This window comes from Ovis canadensis, chromosome 14 (genome assembly GCF_042477335.2).
Source record: "Ovis canadensis isolate MfBH-ARS-UI-01 breed Bighorn chromosome 14, ARS-UI_OviCan_v2, whole genome shotgun sequence".
Classification (NCBI taxonomy): domain Eukaryota; kingdom Metazoa; phylum Chordata; class Mammalia; order Artiodactyla; family Bovidae; genus Ovis; species Ovis canadensis.
In genome coordinates, this window is record NC_091258.1 from 75,036,602 (window position 1) to 75,060,829 (window position 24,228).

The following is a 24,228-nucleotide window of genomic DNA, read 5'->3' on the forward strand; positions in this document are numbered from 1 at the left end:
GAGCCGATGACTCAGGTGAGAGGCCCAGGGATCTATGAGGAAGTCATCCTTTGTCTTGTGATTTGGGAAGACCTGCTTCGGTGGATAAGATTTTGGAGAAGTCTGGGTTTATTTCTGTTGCTGTCATACAGGGACATCTGCCCCATTCTGTCTCTTTAATCATTCATGACTTCATCTCCAGTGATTACTTTTCTCACTCACAGTGAGAACTGAAATTCTCTTCTTGGCTTGTGACAATCTGCATGAGTTGGCTGCTCTTTCATTTCTTGGGGATCTTAGGAAAACTGCCCATTTCTGAGTAACTCTATGATACTCTTTTTAAAGTTTGTTTCTACCTCTAGACAGAAGTGTGTGAGTGGGGTTGTAGATTCACTGCCAAAGTTCTAGGAAAACTGGATACACTTTTTTTCCCCCTGATTTATATTATCTATAACACTGCAAGCTACAAATAAAACCTTGTAAATTTTAAACTCAAGTAATGTCTTCACTGCATAAATCAAAACCACCCCAAAATGAGAGAATGCAAATCTCAGGGTTACTTCAAAGTTTCCCTTTTCTTCATATGAGCTCATGTTAAATATCTTAAGTGTATTTGTTTTGACTTCTCAATGCTAAAATACCTTAATGTATTCATTTAACTCAATGAATTTTCAAGTAAATTGGCATGGGAGGTTAGAACATTTTCTACCATATTTTTGTAGTTCTCACTGTTAAGATTTTTAGATTATATGAAGACATCTTTTTAAAAAGTTCTTATTGGAGTGTAGCTATTTTATAATGTGCTGCTGTACAGCAAAGAGAATCAATTATACGTATATATATCCACTGTCTTTTAGATTTCCTTCCACTTAAGTCTCCACGGAGCATTGAGCAGAGTTCCCTGTGTTCCCATCATATTTTTAAAGTCTCATTTCTTATTTAATTTCTTAAGAACTACTACTTAAGTTTATCTTGTTTGTTATCAGCTTCCCCAGACTTGTTCTATATATTCTCACTTTCTGATTAGTTGTATGTCAATATCATTTATGACTTTTGGACTCAAATATTGAATAGAATATGCTCAAATAAAAAACAGACATGGTAAGAAGTGGATTAAAGAATTATTAGGCACCTAGTATTTGTGAAAATGTCTGGTGTCTCAATTCAACATGACTTAAACCAAAAAATCATCATTAGATTGCCTATCTCCTTTTCATTTAGTGGTTCTTGTAGGTTTTTATCTTGCTCCTTCCTCTACAACATATTTCTTTGTCCTCTCATTTTGTCCAGTTTTTTGTGCGCCTGTGGTCTCTCTTATGAAGGCTGCAGGATCCTAGTTCCTCTAGCTGTGGTGTCTGCACCCTCATGGGTGAGGCTGGTCGAGAGGTTGTGCCCTTATCTCTTTGATCTGGCTTTGACTGTTGTTACTGTGACCCGAGCCTGCCCTGGACATTGAAGCGAGCTTCCCCTTGGCTCTGTGGTTGTCACTGCCCTGTCTGTGGTGGGGTCTGCTCCCTGGTTGGTGGAACAGAGCCCCCAGATCTGTTTCTTCGCTGTGATTCTGATCTGTGGTCGAGGCAGGTGGGACTGGAGCACACCCACTGGGAGAGAAGACCCTGAGGATTGCTCCTCTGGGGGTGTTCACCTCTGTGTGCTCTGTGGGTCAATTTCACCCACTGCGTGAGTCTCATGTGGCCCTGTGTTGGCACTGCCCTTGGCCCTACTTAAACCGTGGGTATGCCAGCACATGGCCCGGGTGTCTCTCAGATGTTGTTTTCAGCAGGTCACCAGCATAGATCCTCTGAAGTCAGGTCCCAGGATGGCATTCATCATGGAGCTGGACCCACTGTGGTGCTGTGGTGCAGCTCAGACTCTGGCCTGGCCCCGCCCCCTAGTGTAGGAGCCCACAAAGTCTACAGCTGCTAAAGCTGCATGCTGTGACTCGGGGAGCCTTGGTTGTCCACTCAAATGCTTTGTAGTTTACAAAGACAGTTGTGACGGTATAGAAACGAGTTTGTGCAGCTTCCAGTAGAAGATTTCAGCTTTACTTCCTTAATTTCCAGACTCTGGGGCTCAGCAGTGTTTAGCCCCCTCTGTGCATGTGGATAACCCATAGGCACCTGCTCCCGAAGTTTCCCAGAGCCCACCAGTCTACGCTGGTAGGGAGGGGGCACAGAGGGGGAGGCAGCAACCAGCATCGTGAGAGCACCCACCCTGGCAGGAGCCCTTCGTACTGCCTGGTGAGGAGGGGCCAGCACAGGGGGAGAGAGGCTACAGACGATGGTGGGTCTTCGCTTTGGGCATCACTCACCAATGGTGCTCTGTGCTATGGTGGCTCAGGCTTCCACCTCAAGCATTCCTGTTTGCAGAGCTCCTCCCTCACTCCCATCCCTCAGGATGCCTCCTCAGAGCCAACTGCAGTCCTCCGCCTGGGTCTGCTCTCCAAACCCCACATTTCAGCACCCCGAGCCCTTGTCCGCAGCAGGGGACACCCTCTCAGGCTGGGTGGGCAGGGCAGGGGTCAGTACCCCGTGTACAGGTCTCACTCTGTCTTGCTGCCACAGGCTGGCTGCCATGTTCTTTTCCCCAGATGTGGAGTCCACCCTTCTCTTTCTGCTGCCCTCAGGGTTGCAGATCCCATCTAGCTTCTTTTCCTCCTCCTTTTCCTTCTTCTTTCTTTTGACCTACCTGGCTCAGCAGGAATCCTTCTTGTCCTTTTACGTGTCCCAGGTCCTCTGCTAGTTTTCTGCAGAGGCTCTGTGAGAATTGCTCCATTTGCAGATGTATTCTTGATGAGTTTGTGGAGAGAGATCAACTCCATGTCTGCCTAATTCTCTGCCATCTTGGTCCTTCTGTCTCTGTTTTATTTTCAATCTAGCTAAGGGTTCATCAATTTTATGTAAATTTTAAAGGATTTCACTGAGACTTGTAAGTAAAATACCACGTTCTTTGGTATCTTTCAGCTGTCTCATCTCACAACATGCAAGATTTGATGCCAAAAAATCCAGAGTTAGAAGATTTAATCTCCAAAGCAAAGCTAGGAATATATGAAAAAATTCACCTTGGCAACTTATATTTAATGAAAGACTGCGAATATATACAAGGGCATGTGAAGGACAGAGAGTATGTTTACATGGACATAAAGAAATTGAGACAGTTTCCCATAATGCAAACATTACTGCCAACAGAAATCGAGGATATGAGTCAAATTGGGAAAATACCAATTTGAGACATCAACATCTGCAGAGAAGTGTATGTTGGTAAGAAGAAACCCACATTGTTGTTTGAAACATACATGTTCTCTTGAGAAAAATGTGGAAAATCTGGAAAGTCATCCAGTCTCTACTGCAAATAATCAGTCACACAATTCTGAACATAGGCTTCGATTAAACATACATTCAAAAATGCCTGAAAACCAGAAATTTAAAAATGAGGGGGAAAATTCCCAATATAATCAATTTAATAAATCGTATAGCAAGGGTTTATTATTCCTCAACCAACAGATATTTTCTGCCCATTCCAAAATCTGAAATGTTGATAATACTGGGAGAGACCTTACTGAACCATCACTGTCCAATACATATGGAGTTATAATTAATAACTTTAATTATTATTAATAATTATTCCAAGTTATAATTAATAACTTGGAACAACTTTACAAGTGTAGTAAAATGAGTAATGCCTTCCATAAGAGCCCTACTCTCAATAATTACAAGAGTACGTATGATGGAGTCAGAAGCTATTCATGCAATGAAACTGGGTATAACCTTGACCAAGACCCAAATGTTATGAAATATCAGGCACTTCAATTATCAGACAATGATTCTAAAAGTAATCAATGTAGGAATGTCTTTTATCAAATCTCAAATCTTACTAGTTATAAGAGCATTCATATTGAAGAGAAAAATCATAATTGTTGTGAATACGGTAAAGGTTGTAATCAGTCTTCAAAACGTATTCAGACGAAGCAGAAATGCTGCAAACATAATACATGTGGAAAAGTTCTTAGTAAATCATCAAGTCTAAACAGACACAGACCAAGTCATATAGGAAGGAAGCCTTTCAAATGTACAGAATGCGATAAAGCCTTTGGCAATCAAGCCTTACTCAACATCAGCGAATTCATACTGGGGAGAAACCATACAAATGTAAAGAGTGTGGCAAAACCTTTAGCTGCTGTTCAAATTTTATTCAACATCAGGTAATTCATACTGGGGGGAAGACTTATAGATGTACAGAATGTGCAAAAGCCTTTAATCAGAGCTCAAAACTTACTAAACATCAAAGAATTCATACTAGGGAAATATCTTAAATGAAAGGAGTGTGACAAAGCCTTTAAGCGGCATGCAAGCCTTACTCAACATCAGCGAATTCATACCGCGGAGAAACCATACACATGTAAAGAATGTGGCTAAACCTTTATCCGTTGTTCAAATCATATTCACCATCCGGTAATTCATACTGGGGAGAAGCCTTATAAGTGTAAGGATTGTGGCAAAGCCTTTGCCCGTTGCTCAGCTCTTGACACCAGCGAATCCATACTGGAGAGAAACCTTACAAATGTAAAGAATGCGGCAAAGCCTTTAATCAGAGCTCAAGTATTATACATCTGCGAATTCATACTGGAGAGAAACTTTGTACAAGCACACGTGTGTGTGCTAAGTGACTTCAGTTACGTCCGACTCTTCGAGCCCTCCAGGCTCCTCAGAGGTCCAAGAACACTGGAGTGGTTCCCATGCCCTCCTCCAGGGGGTCTTCCCAGCCCAGTGGACTGAACCCAATTCTCTTCTGTCTCCTGCCCTGGCAGGCAGGTTCTTTTCCACTAGCGCCACCTGGGAAGCCCCAGAAGCCTTCTAAGTATAAGGAATGTGGCCAACCTTTAACTGGTTTGGAAGCATTACTCAACATCAAGGAACTCACACTGGGGAGAAATTATGCAAATGTAAAGAGTGTGAGCTTTTACCCAGATCTCAAATGGCAACCCACTCCAGAACTCTTGCTTGGAAAATCCCATGGACAGAGGAGCCTGGTAGGCTACAGTCCTTGGGGTCATGAAGAGTTGGACGTAATGGAGTGACTTCACTTTCACTTTTCACTTTCAAGTCTCACTAGACATCAGAGATTTCATGCTCTGAAGAAACTTTACATTTACACATAGTCAACATAAAACATTTTACAATCCTCTCTGTGATCCTTGGGCTTCTGAGGTGGCGCTAGTGGTAAAGAACCCGTCTGCCAATGCTGAAGACATGAGAGATGCATCTTACTTTGTGATCACTGTGTGATTCTTGATTAAATAGAGATTATAAGCTTTCAGAAACACTCCTGTTCCTATGATAAAATGATCTGAGAATTGTGGTTTCTCAAAAGCCATATGTGGCAAAGGCTTTAATCAGAGCCATCACCTTACTTGACATTAGACAGCACATACTGGAGAAAAACGCTAGAAGTCAATAAGTGATAAAAGAGGTTTGTCCTAAATATTTACACACTTTAGAAAAAAAATGAGAGCATTTACACTGGATAAATGTGTGAATAATGTAAAAAAATGTAGAATAATGCTTAATTAAAAATCATATGTAAATAAATATCAGAGAATGCATACTAGAAAACCTTGCATCTATACCTCTTTTTTGGAATGATTCTAAATTGAGAATACTGTAGAATGTAATCCATTGTTAAAATGCATAGAAAATTAATATGTTAGTATGGAACACAAGATGAAGGGGTGGATGTTTGGAGAGGTACAGTTATCATCAATATATCTTGGTTTATACTAACACTATTTGAGATTATTAAGAAACCAAAATGAATGTAATTCGACTCTCAGATTTCTACATAGTAAGGTTTCATTTATAGTGTATAAATTGACTTTTGTTTTTGATGGTTGCTGCCTCAAACATAAGAGAAGCCCTTCTAACCTAGAGAGAAATCATTTGTATTTATTTTCCATTAGATTAAGAACACGGTAATGTAATGTGTATACTGAACACCTAAGTGGTGTTGTATGTCATTGACGTCAAACATCCCTATAGGTCACCATGATGGAAGTGTTCAGGAATCATTCCCTGTATCAATGTATGACAGAGGTTTGTTCTAAAATTATAATACTTATGTCACTTGATTTTTAAGAATAAAACTATATAGTCCATTAAAAAAATCTGATGTATTTTTATTACATCAACACGAGAAATCATGCATATTACCAGACAGACTTGAGGTAAGGACACCTTCCATCTCCCTGAGAAAAGTGTAGAAAACCCTTCCTGGAAAAGTCATATAGCTAATGTACATCCATGTTTACTAAGTAACTAGCCTCCATTTTGTAAAGCATAGAAATCACAATTCTCAGATCATGTTATCATAGGAACAGGAATGTTTTTGAAAGCTTGTAATCTCTATTTCATCAAGAATCACACAGTGATCACAAAGTAAGATGCATCTCTTATGTCTTCGGCATTGGCAGACGGGTCCTTTACCACTAGCACCACCTCAGAAGCGCAAGGATCATAGAGAGGATTGTAAAATGTTTTATGTTGACTATGTGTGAATTAATATATGTTGATTAATAGAAGAGAATGCTTTGTAGTGTTACATTTGATGTGTAATGAAGTGTTAACCAACTGCCAAAATTAACCTCGCCCATGTTTTTTAAGTTTACAGGGAAGGTATTGTAACAATAAACTACTTCTAGCACAGAGGGTGGCATCTGTAGAAATTAGCTTCCTTAGTGCCTTTAAACCTCAAATAATTTCCTGTATTTCCCATCGTTTCTACATTGTACATTTTTCTCTCTCTGTAACTACTGGGACATTGTGATGGTTCTAATAAGAAAGATTATACAGATATTGTTGACAGTTTCCCTGAACTGCTCCGTGCTGTTGCTGCCTCAGCGTCTGTCTGGGGAGCAGGCAGCCTGCAGGTCCTTGAACTCACAGCAGCCAGTCCTGTGAGCACCTGCACTAGGTGACCCCCTTCCTTGAGATCAGCAGTCTTCCTGAGCCCCAGGGTCTACTGCACAGGCCCCCCTTCAATGACACCCTTAGAGCGCACCAGAATCCTGCTCCTCTGGTTTGAATGGAGCCATCCATGCTCAGCCAGGGGAGCCCACAGCACTTCATCCAGGGTCCCTTATAAAGGCCTGAACCCCAAGTACTGGAGCTTTCTCAGCCTGGTTCTAGCCTGATCTCCCTCAGGGGGCCCTCAAGGCTGCCTGTGAATTCTCTCAGGACCTAGAGTCATAAACTCACCTCCCTCATTTCCTTTGTGGTCCTTTGTGGAACTGAGACATTCCACAGACTGCCACAGTCTCATTTTAACAAGTGCAAACCTTAAAAACTGCCAAGAACTAAAATTAAAAGCCATGTTAATATTCTGAACTAACATTCATAAAATTCGACATTATGTATTTTTGAGCACGTGTTTCTTGCCTATGCTTAAGCTTCTTTCCATGGCTTTGACATACATTGAATGCAATATATAAACATGTGAAGGTATACATTAGCAGTGAGAAAACTAAGAATGAAGAGTGTGTCTATATTTGTACCCATGGTCTTTTGAAGAATTAAGAAGCATTAGATAAAAATTGATACTTTCAAACTTTTTGATTTACTAAGAACTGAGAAATGACGGATTTTTAAATTAGATATATTTTACGTATTTTCCATTGAGTTCATTTCCCCCAAACTTCAGGAATCTGTGTTTTAAAGGAAACACCATACTGTTTTATGGTGACATAAAACTGAACACCAGACTGAAACCACAATCACAGGCAACTAGCCACTCTGATCACACAGACCACAGCCTTGTCTAACTCAACGAAACTAAGCCATGCCCGTGGGGCCACCCACGATGGACGGGTCATGGTGGAGAGGTCTGACAGAATGTGGGCCACTGGAGAAGGGAATGGCAAACCACTTGAGTATTCTTGCCTTGAGAACCCCATGAACAGTATGAAAAGGCAAAAAGATAGGCTACTGAAAGAGGAACTTGCCAGGTCGGTAGGTGCCCAATATGCTACAGGAGGTCAGTGGAGAAATAACTCCAGAAAGAATGAAGGGATGGAGCCAAAGCAAAAACAATACCCAGTTGTGGATGCCACTGGTGATAGAAGTAAGGTCTGATGCTGTGAAGAGCAATATTGCATAGGAACCTGGAATGTCAGGTCCATGAATCAAGGCAAATTGGAAGTGGTCAGACAAGAGATGGCAAGAGTGAATGCCGCCATTCCAGGAATCACCAAACTAAGATGGACTGGAATGGGTGAATTTAACTCAGATGACCATTATATCTACTACTGTGGGCAAGTAGATAGAAGAAATGGAGTAGCTATCATGGTCAACAAAAGAGTCCAAAATGCAGTACTTGGATGCAATCTCAAAAATGACAGAATGATCTCTGTTCATTTCCAAGGCAAACCACTCAATATCACAATAATCCAAGTCTATGCCCAGACCAGTAATGCTGAAGAAGCTGAAGCTGAACAGTTATATGAAGACCTACAAGACCTTCTAGAACTAACACCCCAAAAAGATGTCCTTTTCATTATAGGGCACTGGAATGCAAAAGTAGGAAGTCAAGAAACACCTCGAGTAATAGGCAAATTTGGCCTTGGAGTACAGAAGGAAGCAGGGCAAAGCCTAACAGAGTTCTGCCAAGAGAACACACCGGTCATAGCAAACCCCCTCTTCCAACAACACAAGAGAAGTCTCTACACATGGACATCACCAGGTGGTCAACACTGAAATCAGATTGATTATATTATTTGAGCCAAAGATGGAGAAGCTCTCTACAGTCAGCAAAAACAAGACCGGGAGCTGACTGTGGCTCAGATCATGAACTCCTTATTGCCAAATTCAGACTTAAATTGAAGAAAGTGGGGAAAACCACTATACCATTCAGGTATGACCTAAATCAAATCCCTTATAACTATAGAGTGGAAGTGAGAAATAGATTTAAGGGACTAGATCTGATAGACAGAGTGCCTGATGAACTATGGACAGAGGTTTGTGACATTGTACAGGAGACAGGAATCAAGATCATCCTCAAGAAAAAAAATGCAACAAAGCAAAACGGCTATCTGAGGAGGCTTTACAAATAGTTGTGAAAAGAAGGGAAGTGAAAAGCAAAAGAGAAAAGAAAAGATATGCCCATTTGAATGCAGAGTTCCAAGGAGCAGGAAGAGATAAGAAAGCCTTCCTCAGAGATCAATGCAAAGAAATAGAGGAAAACAATAGAATGGGAAAGACTAGAGATCTCTTCAAGAAAATTAGAGATACCAAGGGAATATTTCACGCAAAGATGGGCTGAAAAAAGGACAGAAATGGTCTGGACCTAACAGAAGCAGAAGATATTAAGAAGAGGTGGCATGACCCAGATAACCATGATGGTGTGATCGCTCACCTAGAGCCAGATATCCTGGAATGTGAAGCAAGTGGGCCTTAGGAAGCATCAGTACGAACAAAGCTAGTGGAGGTGATGGAATTCCAGTTGAGCTATTTCAAATCCTGAAAGATGATGCTGTGAAAGTGCTGCACTCAATATGCCAGCAAATTTGGAAAACTCAGCAGTGGCCACAGGACTGGAAAAGGTCAGTTTTCATTCCAATCCCAAAGAAAGGCAATGCCAAAGAGTGCTCAAACTACTGCACAATTGCACTCATCTCACATGCTAGTAAAGTAATGCTTAAAATTCTCTAAGCCAGGCTTCAGCAATACGTGAACTATGAACTTCCTGATGTTCAAGCTGGATTTAGAAAAGGCAGAGGAACCAGAGATCAAATTGCCAACATCTGCTGGATCATGGAAAAAGTGAGAGTTCCAGAAAAACATCTATTTCTGCTTTATTGACTATGCCAAAGCCTTTGACTGTGTGGATCACAATCAACTGTGGAAAATTCTTCAAGAGATGGGAATACCAGACCACCTGACCTGCCTCTTGAGAAACCTGTATGCAGGTCAGGAAGCAACAGTTAGAACTGGACATGGAACAGCAGACTGGTTCCAAATAGGAAAAGGAGTACGTCAAGGCTGTATATTGTCACCCTGTTTATTTAACTTCTATGCAGAGTACATCATGAGAAACGCTGGACTGGAAGAAGCACAAGCTGGAATCAAGATTGCTGGAAGAAATATCAATAACCTCAGATATGCAGATGATGCCATCCTATGGCAGAAAGTGAAGAACTACAGAGCCTCTTGATGAAAGTGAAAGAGGAGAGTGAAAAAGTTGGCTTAAAGCTCAACATTCAGAAAACTAAAATCATGGCATCTGGTTCCATCACTTCATGGCAAATAGATGGGGAAACTGGAAACAGTTGCTGACTTTATTTTTCTGAGATCCAAATCATTGCGGATGGTGATTGCAGCCATGAAATTAAAAGATGCTTACTCCTTGGAAGGAAAGTTACGACCAACCTAGATAGCATATTAAGAAGCAGAGACATTATGTCGTCAACAAAGGTCCATCTAGTCAAGGTTATGGTTTTTCCAGTAGTCATGTATGGTTGTGAGAGCTGGACTATAAAGAAAGCTGAGTGCCAAAGAATTGATGCTTTTGAACTGTGGTGTTGGAGAAGACTCTTGAGAGTACCTACTCAAAGAGATCCAACCATTCCATCCTAAAGGAGATCAGTCCTGGGTGTTCATTGGTAGGACTGATGTTGAAGCTGAAACTCCAGTATTTTGGCCACCTGATGTGAAGAGCTGACTCATTTCAAATGAGTCTGATGCTGGGAAAGATTGAGGGCAGGAGGAGAAGGGGACGACAGAGGAGGAGATGGTTGGATGGCATCACTGACTCAATGGACATGGGTTTGTGTGGACTGCGGAAGTTGGTGATGGACAGGGAGGCCTGACATGCTGCGGTTCATGGGGTCGCAAAGAGTAGGACACAACTGAGCAACTGAACTGAACTGATACTGTTTTAAGTTTTAGTTTTTTAAGGAACGTCCATCCTGCTATCTTTAGTGATTGTAGCAGTTTACATTCACATGAACACTGTGGGATGGTTCCCTTTTTTCCACACCCTCTCTAGGCTTTTTTCATAGCTCAGTCAATAAAGAATCTGTCTGCAATGCAGGAGACCCAGGTTCGATCCCTGGGTCAGGAAGATCCCCTGGAGGAGGAAATGGCAACCCACTCCAGTATTGTTGCCTGGAGAATCCCATGGACAGAGGAGACTGGTGGGCTACAGTCCATGGGGTCACAAGGGTAGGACACAACTTAGTGACTAAACCACCACCACCACTCAGCATTTCTGATACTATTTGCAGGCCCTTTGATAGTGATCATTCTGACTGATGTGGAATGTGCTATTATTGTAGTTTTGATTTGCAATTATCTAATAATTAGTGATGTTGAGCATCTTTGATGTACCTAGTGGCCACCTAAATGTCTGGAGAAATGAGGTGTTCTGCCCATTTTTTGATTGTGCAGTTTGTTTGATATTAAGTTTTTTGATATTATAGTCACTGTTTCCCAGGGGTTGCAAAGTTCAGGCTATAAATATCCTGATCTAGAGTACTTCCAGAACCATGAAATAATCTGTGTAAAACTGTCACGATGGACACACGTTGCTATACATTAGCCCAGACTCATAGTGTGCAAACACTTCCTAAGTGACACTAGTCATAAGAAAAAAAAAAAAAAATCCACCCGCCAGGGCAGGAGTGGAGAAGGCAATGGCACCCCATTCCAGTACTCTTGCCTGGAAAATCCCATGGATGCAGGAGCCTTGTAGGCTGCAGTCCATGGGGTCACTAAGACTTGGACACGACTATGTGACTTCACTTTGAATTTTCACTTTCATGCATTGGAGAAGGAAATGGCAACTCACTACAGTATTCCTGCCTAGAGAATCCCAGGGATGGGGGAGCCTGGTGGGCTGCCATCTCTGGGGTCGCACAGAGTTGGACACAACTGAAGCGACTTAGCAGCAGCAGCAGCAGTGCAGGAGATGCAAGACGGGCAGGTTCCATCGGTAGGTTAGGAAGATACCCTGTACAAAGAAATGATACCCATTCCAATGTTCTTGTCTGGAAAACTGCATGGGCAGAGGAGCCTGGCAGGCCACAGTCCATGGGGTCGCAAAGAGTTGGACATGACTGAGCGACTTCACTTTCAATTTCAAATACACATTTATGGTTCATGTCCAGAGGCTTTGGTCCCTTCCCAACATACATTTTAATCCATCCTCCATGCCTGCCTAGGGTTTATTTTCAAAGAAAGCTGTGATGTCAACACCTTCGTAAAATCATGCCTCCCCGTCTCTGAAGATGGAGTCAAAACGCAAATCATTTTCGGAATGCCTGTGGCCCCAGGGGTCTTCCCATTTGGCTCAGTGGTAAATAATCCGTCTGCCAGTGTAGAAGACCCAGGAGACGTGGGTTCGATCCCTGGGTCAGGAAGATCCCCTGAAGAAGGGAATGACAACCCACTCCAGTATTCGTGCCTGGGAAATCCCAAGGGCAGAGGAGCCTGGAGGGCTACAGTCCACGGGGTCGCAAAAGAGTGGGAAACGACTGAGCTACTGAGCATGGAAGCACGTGGCCCCAGGGAGGCGAGGGGGAGACAGGACCCAAGGACTCAGGGTAACTTTGGGAAGATCTGGGAGAGCAGAGCCTCATACCCCATCAAGGGCATCATGTGACTTTGTGGACCACTCGCCTCCCGCCTCCCCTTCCCTAAGCGCAGCTGCAGGCCACGGAGGGCCTCCCCCAGGAGGAGCCCTTCCCCGGGGCATCAGGCGGCCGGAGCCGGTGTTTTCAGAGGTTCTAGCCCCGCGCCCTCACCGGCTCAGGGCTCCCAGGTGTGCTGTGTGGGATGGCTCCAGCTCAGTGCCACGGAAGACAGATGCTACAGGAGCAGCGCCAGCACCCACCGGGGGCTTGTTCAACGTGTCGTTTCACGGGTTCCCCTCAAACTGGCTAATTCATAACTTCTTCGACTGGGGAGGGTTTGTATCCACTATAAAGCTGCAGAAAAAAAAATCTTTAGGCAAGCGGTTCTTGTCTGGGGTCCCAGGAGGATCCTCCTCGCAAACTCCGGCCCCTGGCCCTGGAGGAGCATCGGCGCCGCTTGTCTTCCTGCTCCAGGGGAGGCCGGGCTGAACACGGGGCTTCGGGCGCGTCTGTGAGAGCTCAGAGCCAGCTTCAGGCCGGGAGGGGCGGCGGGGTCTGCTGTTCTGGGGTCGGGAGGGGGACGTCAGTGCCGCTCACCTGTCCCGTGCTGGCAGAATCCGGGGAGAGAACACCGTGTGGATAGCAAAGGAGAACTTGACGTGCGTCTCCGGGAGGAGCTGATCGTCCTGAGACGAAGGGCAGGAGAGCTGGGCCCTCTCAGCTTTTCAAGCTCCTCTGCCTGTGGGCGTGTTGCGAGCAGGCGAAGCGCTGGGCTGACGCCTTGGAAGGGGTTCTCTCACGATGCTGAGGTGATCCTTCCCATGACCTTGAGGAGAAAACGACCCAGGGCAGGAGGAAAAGAGGAGGAAATGGCAGCTCCTCAGGTAAATGTCCTGTTCTGGGTCATAGGCTATGTCTGCTTTTCCTCCTGAAATGCCCTGGATTAACAGTTTACAAACCTTTCATTCTCTATGTCTGATGTTGCCTATTGACGTGGTTTTCAACTGCTAAATTTTTTCCCCTTTTATTCTGATGATGGTCAAGATCAGAGCTTTCGAATGTTTCTCCCTCACATCCCACAATCTTTTCTCAGGTGTCTGTCTTCATCAAGGCTCCCTGTAGAACACGAAGTATTCTCACCAAGAACTAATGACTTTCCTTGTGGCTAAGAATCCCCCTGCCAGTGCAGGGGACGCGGGTTCCATCCCTGGCCTGGGAAGATCCCACTGGCCCGCAGAGCAGCTAAGCCTGTGCGCCACAACTAGAGAAAAGCCCACACAGCAACAAAGACCCAGTGCAGCCAGACATAAATAAATGAATAATTAAAAATAGAAGGGCCTGGGATTTAGGAAGACTGCTGGTTACCAGGGCTGCTGGGGAAGACCTATGAGGAATTTACATTTGCTTATGAATTTTCAGGCTGTTATCTAGTGCATGTGCTTATGAGGATAACTGGTGTCAAAGCAAGGCACCCGTGGGCTACCAGTCTACACAAATGATGCCAAGGCAGCAATATCATGGAGCAGTGAAGGTAACTCTCATCAATACTCCTATGCAATCCATACAGTAATCAGCATAATGTCCCAGTAGTTAAAAATGAGGAAATGACACACTGAAAAATATGATCTCAAGTTATTTGAGGGTTATGGCCAGTAGAAAAAGGGAATTACTATGAGATGTCATTCTATGTGCATGCTAAGTTGTTTCAGTTGTGTGTGACTCTTTGCAACCCCATGGAGTGCAGCCATCCCGGCTCCTCTGTCCATGGGATTCTCTACAGAACAATACTGCAGTGGATTGCCCTGCCCTCCTCCAGGGGATCTTCTGTACTCAGGGATCAAACCAGCATCTCTTATGTCTCCTGCATTGGCAGGCAGATTCTTTACCACTAATGCTATCTGGGAAGCCCCATGAGATATCATCCTACTGTGTTATTACAGATACTTTATATTCACCATCTGTCAATCAGTTCAGTTCAGTTGTTCAGTCATGTCCGACTCTTTGTTACCCCATGGACTGCAGCACGCTAGACTTCCCTGTCCATCACCAACTCCTGGAGCTTACTCAGACTCATGTCCATTGAGTCGGTGATGCCATCCAACCATCTCATCCTCTTTCTTCTGCTTCTGCTCCTGCCTTCAGTCTTTCCTAGTACCAGGGTCTTTTCAAATAAGTTGGTTCTTCGCATTAGGTGGCCAAAGTATTGGAGTTTAAGCTTCAGCATCAGTCCTTCCAATGAATATTCAGGACTGATTTCTTTTAGGATGGACTGGTTGGATCTTCTTGCAGTCCAAGGGACTCTCAAGAGTCTTCTCCAACACCACAGTTCAAAAACATCAATTCTTCGGCACTCAGCTTTCGTTATAGTCCAACTCTCACATTCATACATGACTACTGAAAAAAATATAACTGACTAGACAGACCTTCTTTGGCAAAGTAATGTCTCTGCTTTTTAATATGCTGTCTAGGTTGGTCATAGCTTTTCTTCCAAGGAGCAAGCGTCTTTTAATTTCATGGCTAGTCACCATCTGCAGTGATTTTGGAGCCCCCCAAAATAAAGTCTCTCATTGTTTCCATTGTTTTCCCATCTATTTGCCAAGAAGTAATGGGACTGGCATCACTGACTCGATGGACATGATCTGAGTGAACTCCAGGAGTTGGTGATGGACAGGGAGGCCTGGCATGCTGTGATCCATGGGGTCACAAAGAGTTGGACATGACTGAGCGACTGAACTGAACTGAATTGAACTGACTAAATGGGACCAGATGTCATGATCTTAGTTTTCTTAATATTGAGTTTTAAGCCAACTTTTTCATTCTCCTCTTCCACTTTCATCAAGAGGCTCTTTAGTTCTTCACGTTCTGCCATAAGGGTGGTGTCATCCGGACATCTGAGGTTATTGATTTCTCCCAGCAATCTTGATTCCAGCTTGGGTTTCATCCAGATGCTTTGGAAGCATCACTACGAACAAAGCTAGTGGAGGTGATGGAATTCCAGCTGAACTATTTCAAATCCTAAAAGATGATGCTATTAAAGTGATGCACTCATTATGCCAGCAAATTTGGAAAACTCAGCAGTGGCCACAGGACTGGAAAAAGTCAGTTTTCATTCCAATCCCAAAGAAAGGCAATGCCAAAGGATGTTCAAACTACCACACAATTACACTTAACTCACACGCTAGCAAAGTAATGCTTAGAATTTTCCAAACCAGGCTTCAATAGTACGTGAACCGTGTACTTCCAGATTTTCAAGCTGAATTTAGAAAAGGCAGAAGAACCAGAGATCAAATTGCCCAAATCTGCTGGATCATCAAAGAAGCGAAAGAGTTCCAGAAAAACATCTACTTCTGCATTATTGACTATGCCAAAGCCTTTGACTGTGTGGATCACAACAAACTGTGGAAACTTTTTTAAAGAGATGAGATTACCAGATCATCTTAGAAATCTACCTCCTGAGAGGTACCTCCTGAGAAATCTGTATACAGGTCAAGAAGCAGCAGTTAAAACTGGACATGGAAAAACAGACTGGTTCCAATTTGGAAAAGGAATACATCAAGGCTGTATATTGTCACCCTGCTAATTTAACTTATATGCAGAATACATCATGCAAAATGCCAGGCTGGATATTCACCATCAGTTATTGACAACTTAAAAAAACCTGGGAGATGATAATGTTGGTATTAATCTTTACGTTGGTGGAGGAATACATGTGTATGTGCTTAGTCGTGTCTGACTCTGCAACCATGGACTGTAGCCCATAATACTCCTCTGTCCATGGGATTCTCCAGGCAAAAATACTGGAGCTGGTTGCCATTTCCTTCTCCAGGGGATCTTTCTGACCCAGGGATGGAACCTACACCTTCTGTGACCCCTGCATTGGCAGGCAGATTCTTTACCATTGAACCACCTGAGAAGCCTGTACCAATGAGAACACTTCATCAATAATACATGAAGTTTAATATATTAAAAGCCATTCCATTTTATTAACTAACATATAGGAAGTTTACACATAAGCTAAATAAAACTTTCCAAAGTTTATGATCTTTGATCAAAATACAGATTACAAGTATTCAGAAACATTCTTGTTCTCCTGATATACTGATCAGAGAAACAAGATATTTATGGTTTACAGAGAGCAATTACTTAGTAAACAAAGATGTAGATTAATTAAGTAACCCTTCAGGGAAACATTACATATACTTTTCTTAGGTGTAAGATTTCCTGATTGCTACTATGTCAAGTAAAATTTATGACTTCTAGTTATTGCTGTTATACATGGGGATTTCAGTGAACTGCCATCTTTATATCCATAAAGAACCATAGGCACCACTATTTAAAATTTAGAATGACCCTCTGTCTTACTTTAATACAAAGAATTATTTTCTGAACACTTGCCTAATGGTGACATAGAGGTATATTTTAAACAATGACAATCATCACCTCCATTTAGACTTTCATTGTACATTTCACATTTCAAGGTCCTTGATATTCCATAGAAAGGTAGATAAAACTATTTCTACCTAATGGAGAAGGGCTTCACTTAACTTTGAGGCAGGAAAGGTCAAGAATATTAGTTAAAAAAAGAAAATTAGCTCACATACACACTAGAAACAAAGGTTTGGCATGTAGTATTTTGAGACTTAAATTTCACTTTCACATAATGTCAATATAAATAAGGATACAATGATAATTTTACTGTCAAACATCTCTCACCTTGATCCTATGATCCGCAGTAACAAATAATTTTTCTAAGTGTTTTAACTTTGGATTATTTTCTATAATATCCTGATTTTAAGTAATACCAGAAAAGGCTCAATGACTGAATGCTATCTATTATGAATTCTCTGTATTTATTTAGACCTGAGTTTTTAAATTCATTTCGTACATTTCTTACAGCATTCAACGTCCTTCCCAGTATGAACTCTCTGTTGTTTCCTGATGTGTATGCTTAGGACAAACCTCTTTCATCACTGATTACATTTGTAGGGGCTCTCTCCAGCACATGCTCTCTGATGCTGAGTGAGGTGATGGCTCGCTCCAAGGCTTTGTCACATTATTTATATTTGTAAGACTATTTGGTGCTATGAATTATTTTATGATGAGTAAGGTTTGAGTAGCAATTAAAAGCTTTGTCATATTCTTCATATGTGTATGGTTTCTCCCCAGTATGAATTCGCCTATGTTTATTAAGGTTTGAAGTCTGATTAAAGGCTTTGCCACATTCTGTACATTTATGAGGCTTCTCTCCTGTATGAATTAGCTGATGTTGAGTAACATGTGAACGCCTGGTAAAGGCTTTGCCACATTCTGTACAGTTGTATAGTTTCTCCCCAGTATGACTTCTTTGTTGCTGAGTAAGTCTTGAGCAACTGATAAAAGTTTTGCCACACTCTTTACACTTGTGTGGTTTCTCTCCAGTATGGATTCGTTGATGTTGAGTAAGTACCGTACTTTGGTTAAAGGCTTTCCCACAATTCTGACATTTATATGGTTTTTCCCCAGTAGGGATTCGCCTATGTCGATTAAGGTCTGAACTGCGAGTAAAGGCTTTGCCACATTCTGTACACTTGCAAGTCTTCTCTGCAGTATGAACTGTGAGATGTTGAGTAAGATTGGAGGGCTTGCTAAAGGTTTTGCCACATTCTGTGCATTGGTTAGGTTTCCCTCCTGTGTGGGTTTTCCTGTGTCTGTTTAGATTTGATAATTGAGGAAAGACTTTCCCACATTTATTCCACTTGCAGTGTCCCTCCTTAGTATGAATACTCAGATATTGAGTAAGTTGTGATGACTGGTTAGAAACTTGACCGCATTTACTAATTCTGTAGTTATTTTCTTCATTATGGTCGTTCCTATCTGCAATAAGATTTGAGCTTTGATAAAAGACATTTCTACATTCATCCCTTTCATCATGGTTCTCTGAACATTGAGTTCTCTGATGATTCATGAGACCATCTTGGTCAAAGAGATTCCCAGGTTCAAGGCATGGGTAGATTGTGGCTCCATCATAAATACTGTTGTAATAACTGAAGATGGAGCTCTCGCTTAAGGCCTCACTCGTTGGATTACACATGGAAGGTTGTTCTGCATTATCTGTACTATGACACCCATTGAATGAAGGTGGCTGGATAAAGACTGTCTCATTATTACCGACATAACAGATATTGGAATAGGGAGAAAATGTTTGTTGGTGGAAAAGTAATGAGCCCTCATGAAAGGATCTCTCAAATTGATTATAGTGAGATTTTCCTCCTTCACTTTCAAATCCCTGACTTTCAGACATGTATGACTGACTGTTTAACTCAAACCTATGTTCATACTGGCTTGAGTGATTATTTGTAGCATAAACTAGATGACTTTCCATGTTTTTCAAATTTCACATCAGAGAATACGTGTGTTTTTTTTAAGTCATGTGGGTCCTTGCTAAAAAAAAAAACATTTTTCTGCCAGACTTACTGACTTCAAATAGAATTTTTACTAGTTTGACACACATCCTCAATTTCTTTTGGCAATCATATTTTCATCATGAATAACTGTCCCGATGTGGTTACATCTAAAATAATATCCTTTTTGCACATCACAGGCCCCCTTAACTTTCCCAGTCTTTCATTAAGTACAAATTTCCAAGCTGAGAGATCTCAGAACTTCCCAGCACATCACACATGAATCTTTTATGTACGGCTTCTTTGGGAACAAACCCTGGATGTCCTGAGACAATATCGCTGAAAGATAACAAATAACCGAGATCCCACTTAGTACTTTGAGTGAATATGCTTTATAATTGTATGCAATATTGACAAACCCTTAGCTAGATTAATAAGAGATGAGATGCAAGGAAGATCAGAAGTAAAAACTAATGGCATTATATGTGTTACATGGAACAAGAAGTATTTCTATCAGGCTTCTATGAACTATACTACACCAAAAAGTTGAATACCTCAAAGAAAGTTTCAATTTATAGAAACATAGAACCCCTTAGATGTTTGCATGAGTGAATTAAAAAATTACAACATATCTACAGCTATTAATAAGACTAAAAAGTACTTATAAAATCCCTGGATTTTTAGATGAATTCACTGGAAAATTCCAGCAATATTTCAAGAAAAACTAATATCAGTTCTCCATAAGAGATCGGCATGTACACACTGCTCTATTTACAATGGATACCAAACAAGGTCCCTTTGTACTTGTTCAATGTCATGTGGCAGCCTGGATGGGAGGGGAATCTGCGGGAGAATGGATATATGTGTATGGATGGCTGAGTCGCTCTGCTGCCCACCTGAAACTCACAACATTGTTAATCAGCTATACTTCAATACAAAGGAAAAGAACAGTAAAAAAAAATTCTGTAAGTTAATATATGTATTAAATGGTTTTAACATTGATGAGTTGGGGTAAATGCACTTAAAATGTCTAAAATTTGTTCATAGAAGAAAAAATTGGGAGGTAGAAATTGGGGATTACATTTTATGATTTCAGGGACTGAATCTGAACTTCGGAGAGCCATGTTTGAAGTTTCCATTGGAAATCAGAAAGCAGGAAGCATATATCTGTTCCCAGTACTTCTGGAAGTTTGTCAACTAATCCCAGGATCTCCACAACTCTCCTCACACTTTCCTGACTTGAGGCAGAGACGGAAATTTGGAAAGGTTTTAAGGCAGAGTTTGTCAGAACTGTTAGCAGCTTTTCCTAGGTCCCCCAAAGCAGCGAGAGTATGCAGGTCCCCATAGACCAGGAGGAAGGTTTTGGCTCTCAGTGAATGTGAGGGCAAACCACTGGAGCTGAAGAACACATGGAGGATTTAAGAGCACAGAATGGGGCGTCATGTCCCTCTTTGACAGAAATAAACCCAGGCTTCTCAAAAATCCTTCGAGTGAAGCCAATCTCCCCGAACTATCTGAACAAATCTGGCTTCCTCTGTGGTCTTTGGATCTCTCACCTGTATCATCTACTTCATTCATTCACACCTAGCACCAGGATTCTTCCTTTACTCCAAAGGGGACCTGCTCATTAGAAAAATGAACATAATTAGGACTTTAGGTTTAACATATATACTCTAGTATATACAAAAATAACCAACAAGGACATGCTGCATAGCACAGGGAACTGTTTTCAATATTTGTAATAACCCATAAGGGAAAAGTGTCTGACTTGACTGATGAAAGCCTCTCCTTACAACTGAGTGCTCATATTTCAAAGCCAACTAGCAGCAAAGAGACACTAGGAGGAAAACGGAGTTTCCACCTTAACTTTGTTGGATTGTGCACCTCCCTTACTACGTCTTTCCAAGATTTTATTAAAGATAAACAGAAAAAAAAAAAAGGAACTTGATGGTGTGGGAATCTAGCAGAAAACACCCGAATTGGTGACCATCAGGTGTAATGGGATAAGCTGGTGTCAGGTGAGAGAAAAGCTCAGGAAGACACATGGGTGTCACTGCTCAGGTATTTTCGGCAAAAATAAGGAAATCTCAATGTATCTTGAAAAAATTTCAGTTTTATGCATTCTTACGCCATATGTAACTTCCCTGTTCTGTATCCCTGATAGTGCATTTAAACAGCAAACCTTTCTTACCATGTAGAGACTACTCTGATTTTTTTCAGAAGTCTCTAAGGAATTCTAGACCACTAAGGTTTACTGTTCAGTTTAGTCACTCAGCTGTATCCAACTCTTTGTGACCCCATGGACTGCAGCAAGCCAGGCTTCCCTGTCCATCACCAGTTCCTGGAACTTGCTCAAACTCATGTCCATTGAGTCAGTGATGCCATCCAATCATCCTCTGTCATTTATCCCCTTCTCCTCCTACCTTCAATCTTTCCCAACATGAGGGTCTTTTCCAGTGAGTCAGCATCAGGTGGCTAAAGTATTGAAGCTTCAGCATCAGTCCTTCCAATGAATGTTCAGGGTTGATTTCCTTTAGGATTGACTGGTTGGATCTCCTTGCAGTCCAAGGGACTCTTAAGAGTTTTCTCCAACACCACAGCTCAAAAACATCGATTCTTTGGCTTATAGTTTTCTTTACAGTCCAGCTGTTACATGCATCACATGACTACTGGAAAAACTATAGCTTTGACTAGCTGGACCTAGTCAAGGTCATGCTGTTTATATGTGCATTTTCTTAATCTTCCTCTAAAGAGCTGAAGTTGTATCCAGATATAAGGAAATGACTCCACTTTCCTGTTATTCACTAAGATCCCAACACTCCGCCCCATCCCAAGGGGAATTTTGGATATTGATGCCTTCCCTTGTTGATCTTTCCGAAAGGGAATATTTTGAATAAGTGAAAGCTGTTAATTCATACTGGGAATGCTTCATGGCCTGTAGGGAGCCTGGAGGCAGACAAGGAGAAGAGGCTCATGGAGAGAGAACAGCCTCATTGTGACTCATACAAATAAAAGAAGAAACAGTATTTAATAGCTGAAAACCACCTCACCAGGCAAGAATATCAGAAACAGAGAATTTAAAATGTGTATGTTTTCAATCCAGGGTGTTTAAGGAAGAAAAAGCAGACACAGCTTCTCACCTGGATCTGGATCAGGGCATTTACCTGAGAAGCTGCCATTTCCTCCTCTTTTTCCTCCTGCCTTGGGTCGTTTTCTCCTCAAGGTTATGGGTAAGAATCACCTCAGCATCATGAGATTACACCTTCAGAGGCGTCAGCACAGCTCCTTCGCCTGCTCCTAACACCCCCACAGGCAGAAGGGCCTTGAAAAGGGAGAAAGGCCAACCTCTCCTGTCTTTCGTCTCAGGAGAGATCCGGGACAATCAGCTCCTCCGTGGAGACCAATCTAGGAATTGTTGTTGTCTACACTTCTTTCTTCATATAAATCCCCCCAAATTCTGCTAACACGGGGTGTGTGGGCTGCACTGACTTGCCCCTTTAAAGCCCACGAAGAGCAGAACTTGCTGCCTCTCTGCGGACTGAAGCCGGGCCTCAGCTCTCAAAAACAGACCAGGAGCCGTGTCCTTAATCCGGGCCTCCCCTCTCAAAAATGGACCAGGAGCCGCGTCCTTAATCTGGGCCACCCCTTAGAATCCCCTGGAGCACTTCCTACACACTACACGGATGCTCCCACAGGACCAACACAGAACTCTGTGAGGTGGGCACCGGGGAGGTCACTGCCTGACACTGGTCACATGATCCTGATGAGAATCAGATGGAAACCACTTGGCTAAAGATTGTTTTGGCTTCCCTGATGGCTCAGCTGGTAAAGAATCTGCCTGCAATGTGGGACACCTGGCTTCGATCCTTGGCTTGGGAAGATTCCCTGGAGAAGGGAATGGCTTCCCACTCCAGTATTCTGGCCTGGAGAATTCCATGGACTGTATAGTCCCTGGGGTCACAAAGAGTTGAACACAACTGAGCAACTTTCACTTCACTTTAAAGATTGTTTCTGAACTATGTCAGTATATACAATCCCATGAGGTCAGAGCCCCACTGGAAGAGGTTATGAATCTGCAGGTCTGAGGTGGAACCATGAAATGAGTCTTCAACAAGTTCCGTGTTTGTTCCGATGCTTCTTCCCCAAGACCCACACTCAGAAGCCCTGAGCTTCAGCTGTCACACTCAGCACAGCTGAGACCTCTCAGGAGGGGAGGGTTTAGGGCAGAAACTTCCCCGGAACAAGTTATCAGTTCACATCCCTCAGAATGGCCATCTTTGAAAAGATCTACAAAGATTAAGTGCTGTCGAGGGTGAGGGAAACAGGGAATCCCCCTACACTGTGGGCGGGGCTGTAAATAGGTGGGTGTAGCCACGAAGGAAAACAGTATAGGCATTCCTTAAATCACTAAATATAGTTACCACCTGTACCTGCAAGCTCGGTACCTCTTGCCTTAGATCCGGAGAAAATAATAATTTAAAATAATACTTCCTTATTTTCAGGGCAGCACTATTGACAATATTTAAGACAGAGCATCAATTACAGTGTCCATCAATAGAGAAATGAAGAGTCACTGGTCCACCTACACATTGGGTACACTCAGGCATCAAAAAGAGAGAAAAAGTACCATTGTCAACACCATGGATAGACCAAGATTTACCATACTAAGGTAAGTCAGTCAGAAAGGGGAACAGAAATATCATATTACTTACAGGTGTAATCTATAAATTTATAGAAATGAATGAATTCATAAATAGAAACAGACTCACAGACTTAGAAAACCAAGTTGTGATTATTTAAAAGAAGGTAGGGGGAGGGAGACATTAAGAGGTTGAGATTAGCACATACTTATGACTTATTATCAGCTAGATAATCCAAAAGGGCCTACTAAATAGCACAGGGAAGTCTACTGAACAAAATGAAAGATCCTACATGGGACAAACCCTGAAAAGGAAAAGATATAGGTCTATGTATAACTGAATCAAGTTCCTGTGAACCTAACCCTACTTCAATAGAAAATAAAAATTAAATTAGCCAAAACAAACAGACAAAACAGCGAAGCGTGAAAAAATGCTGCTAACTTGTGGCCACTTTTGGTTACTGAAAAACATCTGTTTCTGGGGAGTCAATACTCACCAGGCTAGGGGTAAAGAAGGAAAAAAATCTGTCCTCAGCAAATATCCTCAGGTAGGGCCTGGAAAAAGAATCAAAACAGGGCAGAACACCAAGAGGCTACTCTTGAAAGGTCAG

At 42.3% G+C, this 24,228-nt stretch overlaps 1 protein-coding gene and 1 pseudogene across 1 annotated transcript in view; one reads left to right on the forward strand and one right to left on the reverse strand.

Moving 5' to 3' along the window:
- LOC138419632 (zinc finger protein 721-like) overlaps positions 1–24,228 on the reverse strand; it is a 92,883-nt gene that overhangs the window by 49,491 nt on the left and 19,164 nt on the right. Inside the window, 1 exon segment of the mRNA XM_070289304.1 lies at positions 17,635–18,336. Coding sequence (XP_070145405.1) covers positions 17,635–18,336 — 702 coding nt within the window.
- On the forward strand, positions 7–4,645 carry LOC138929717 (zinc finger protein 678-like; annotated as a pseudogene).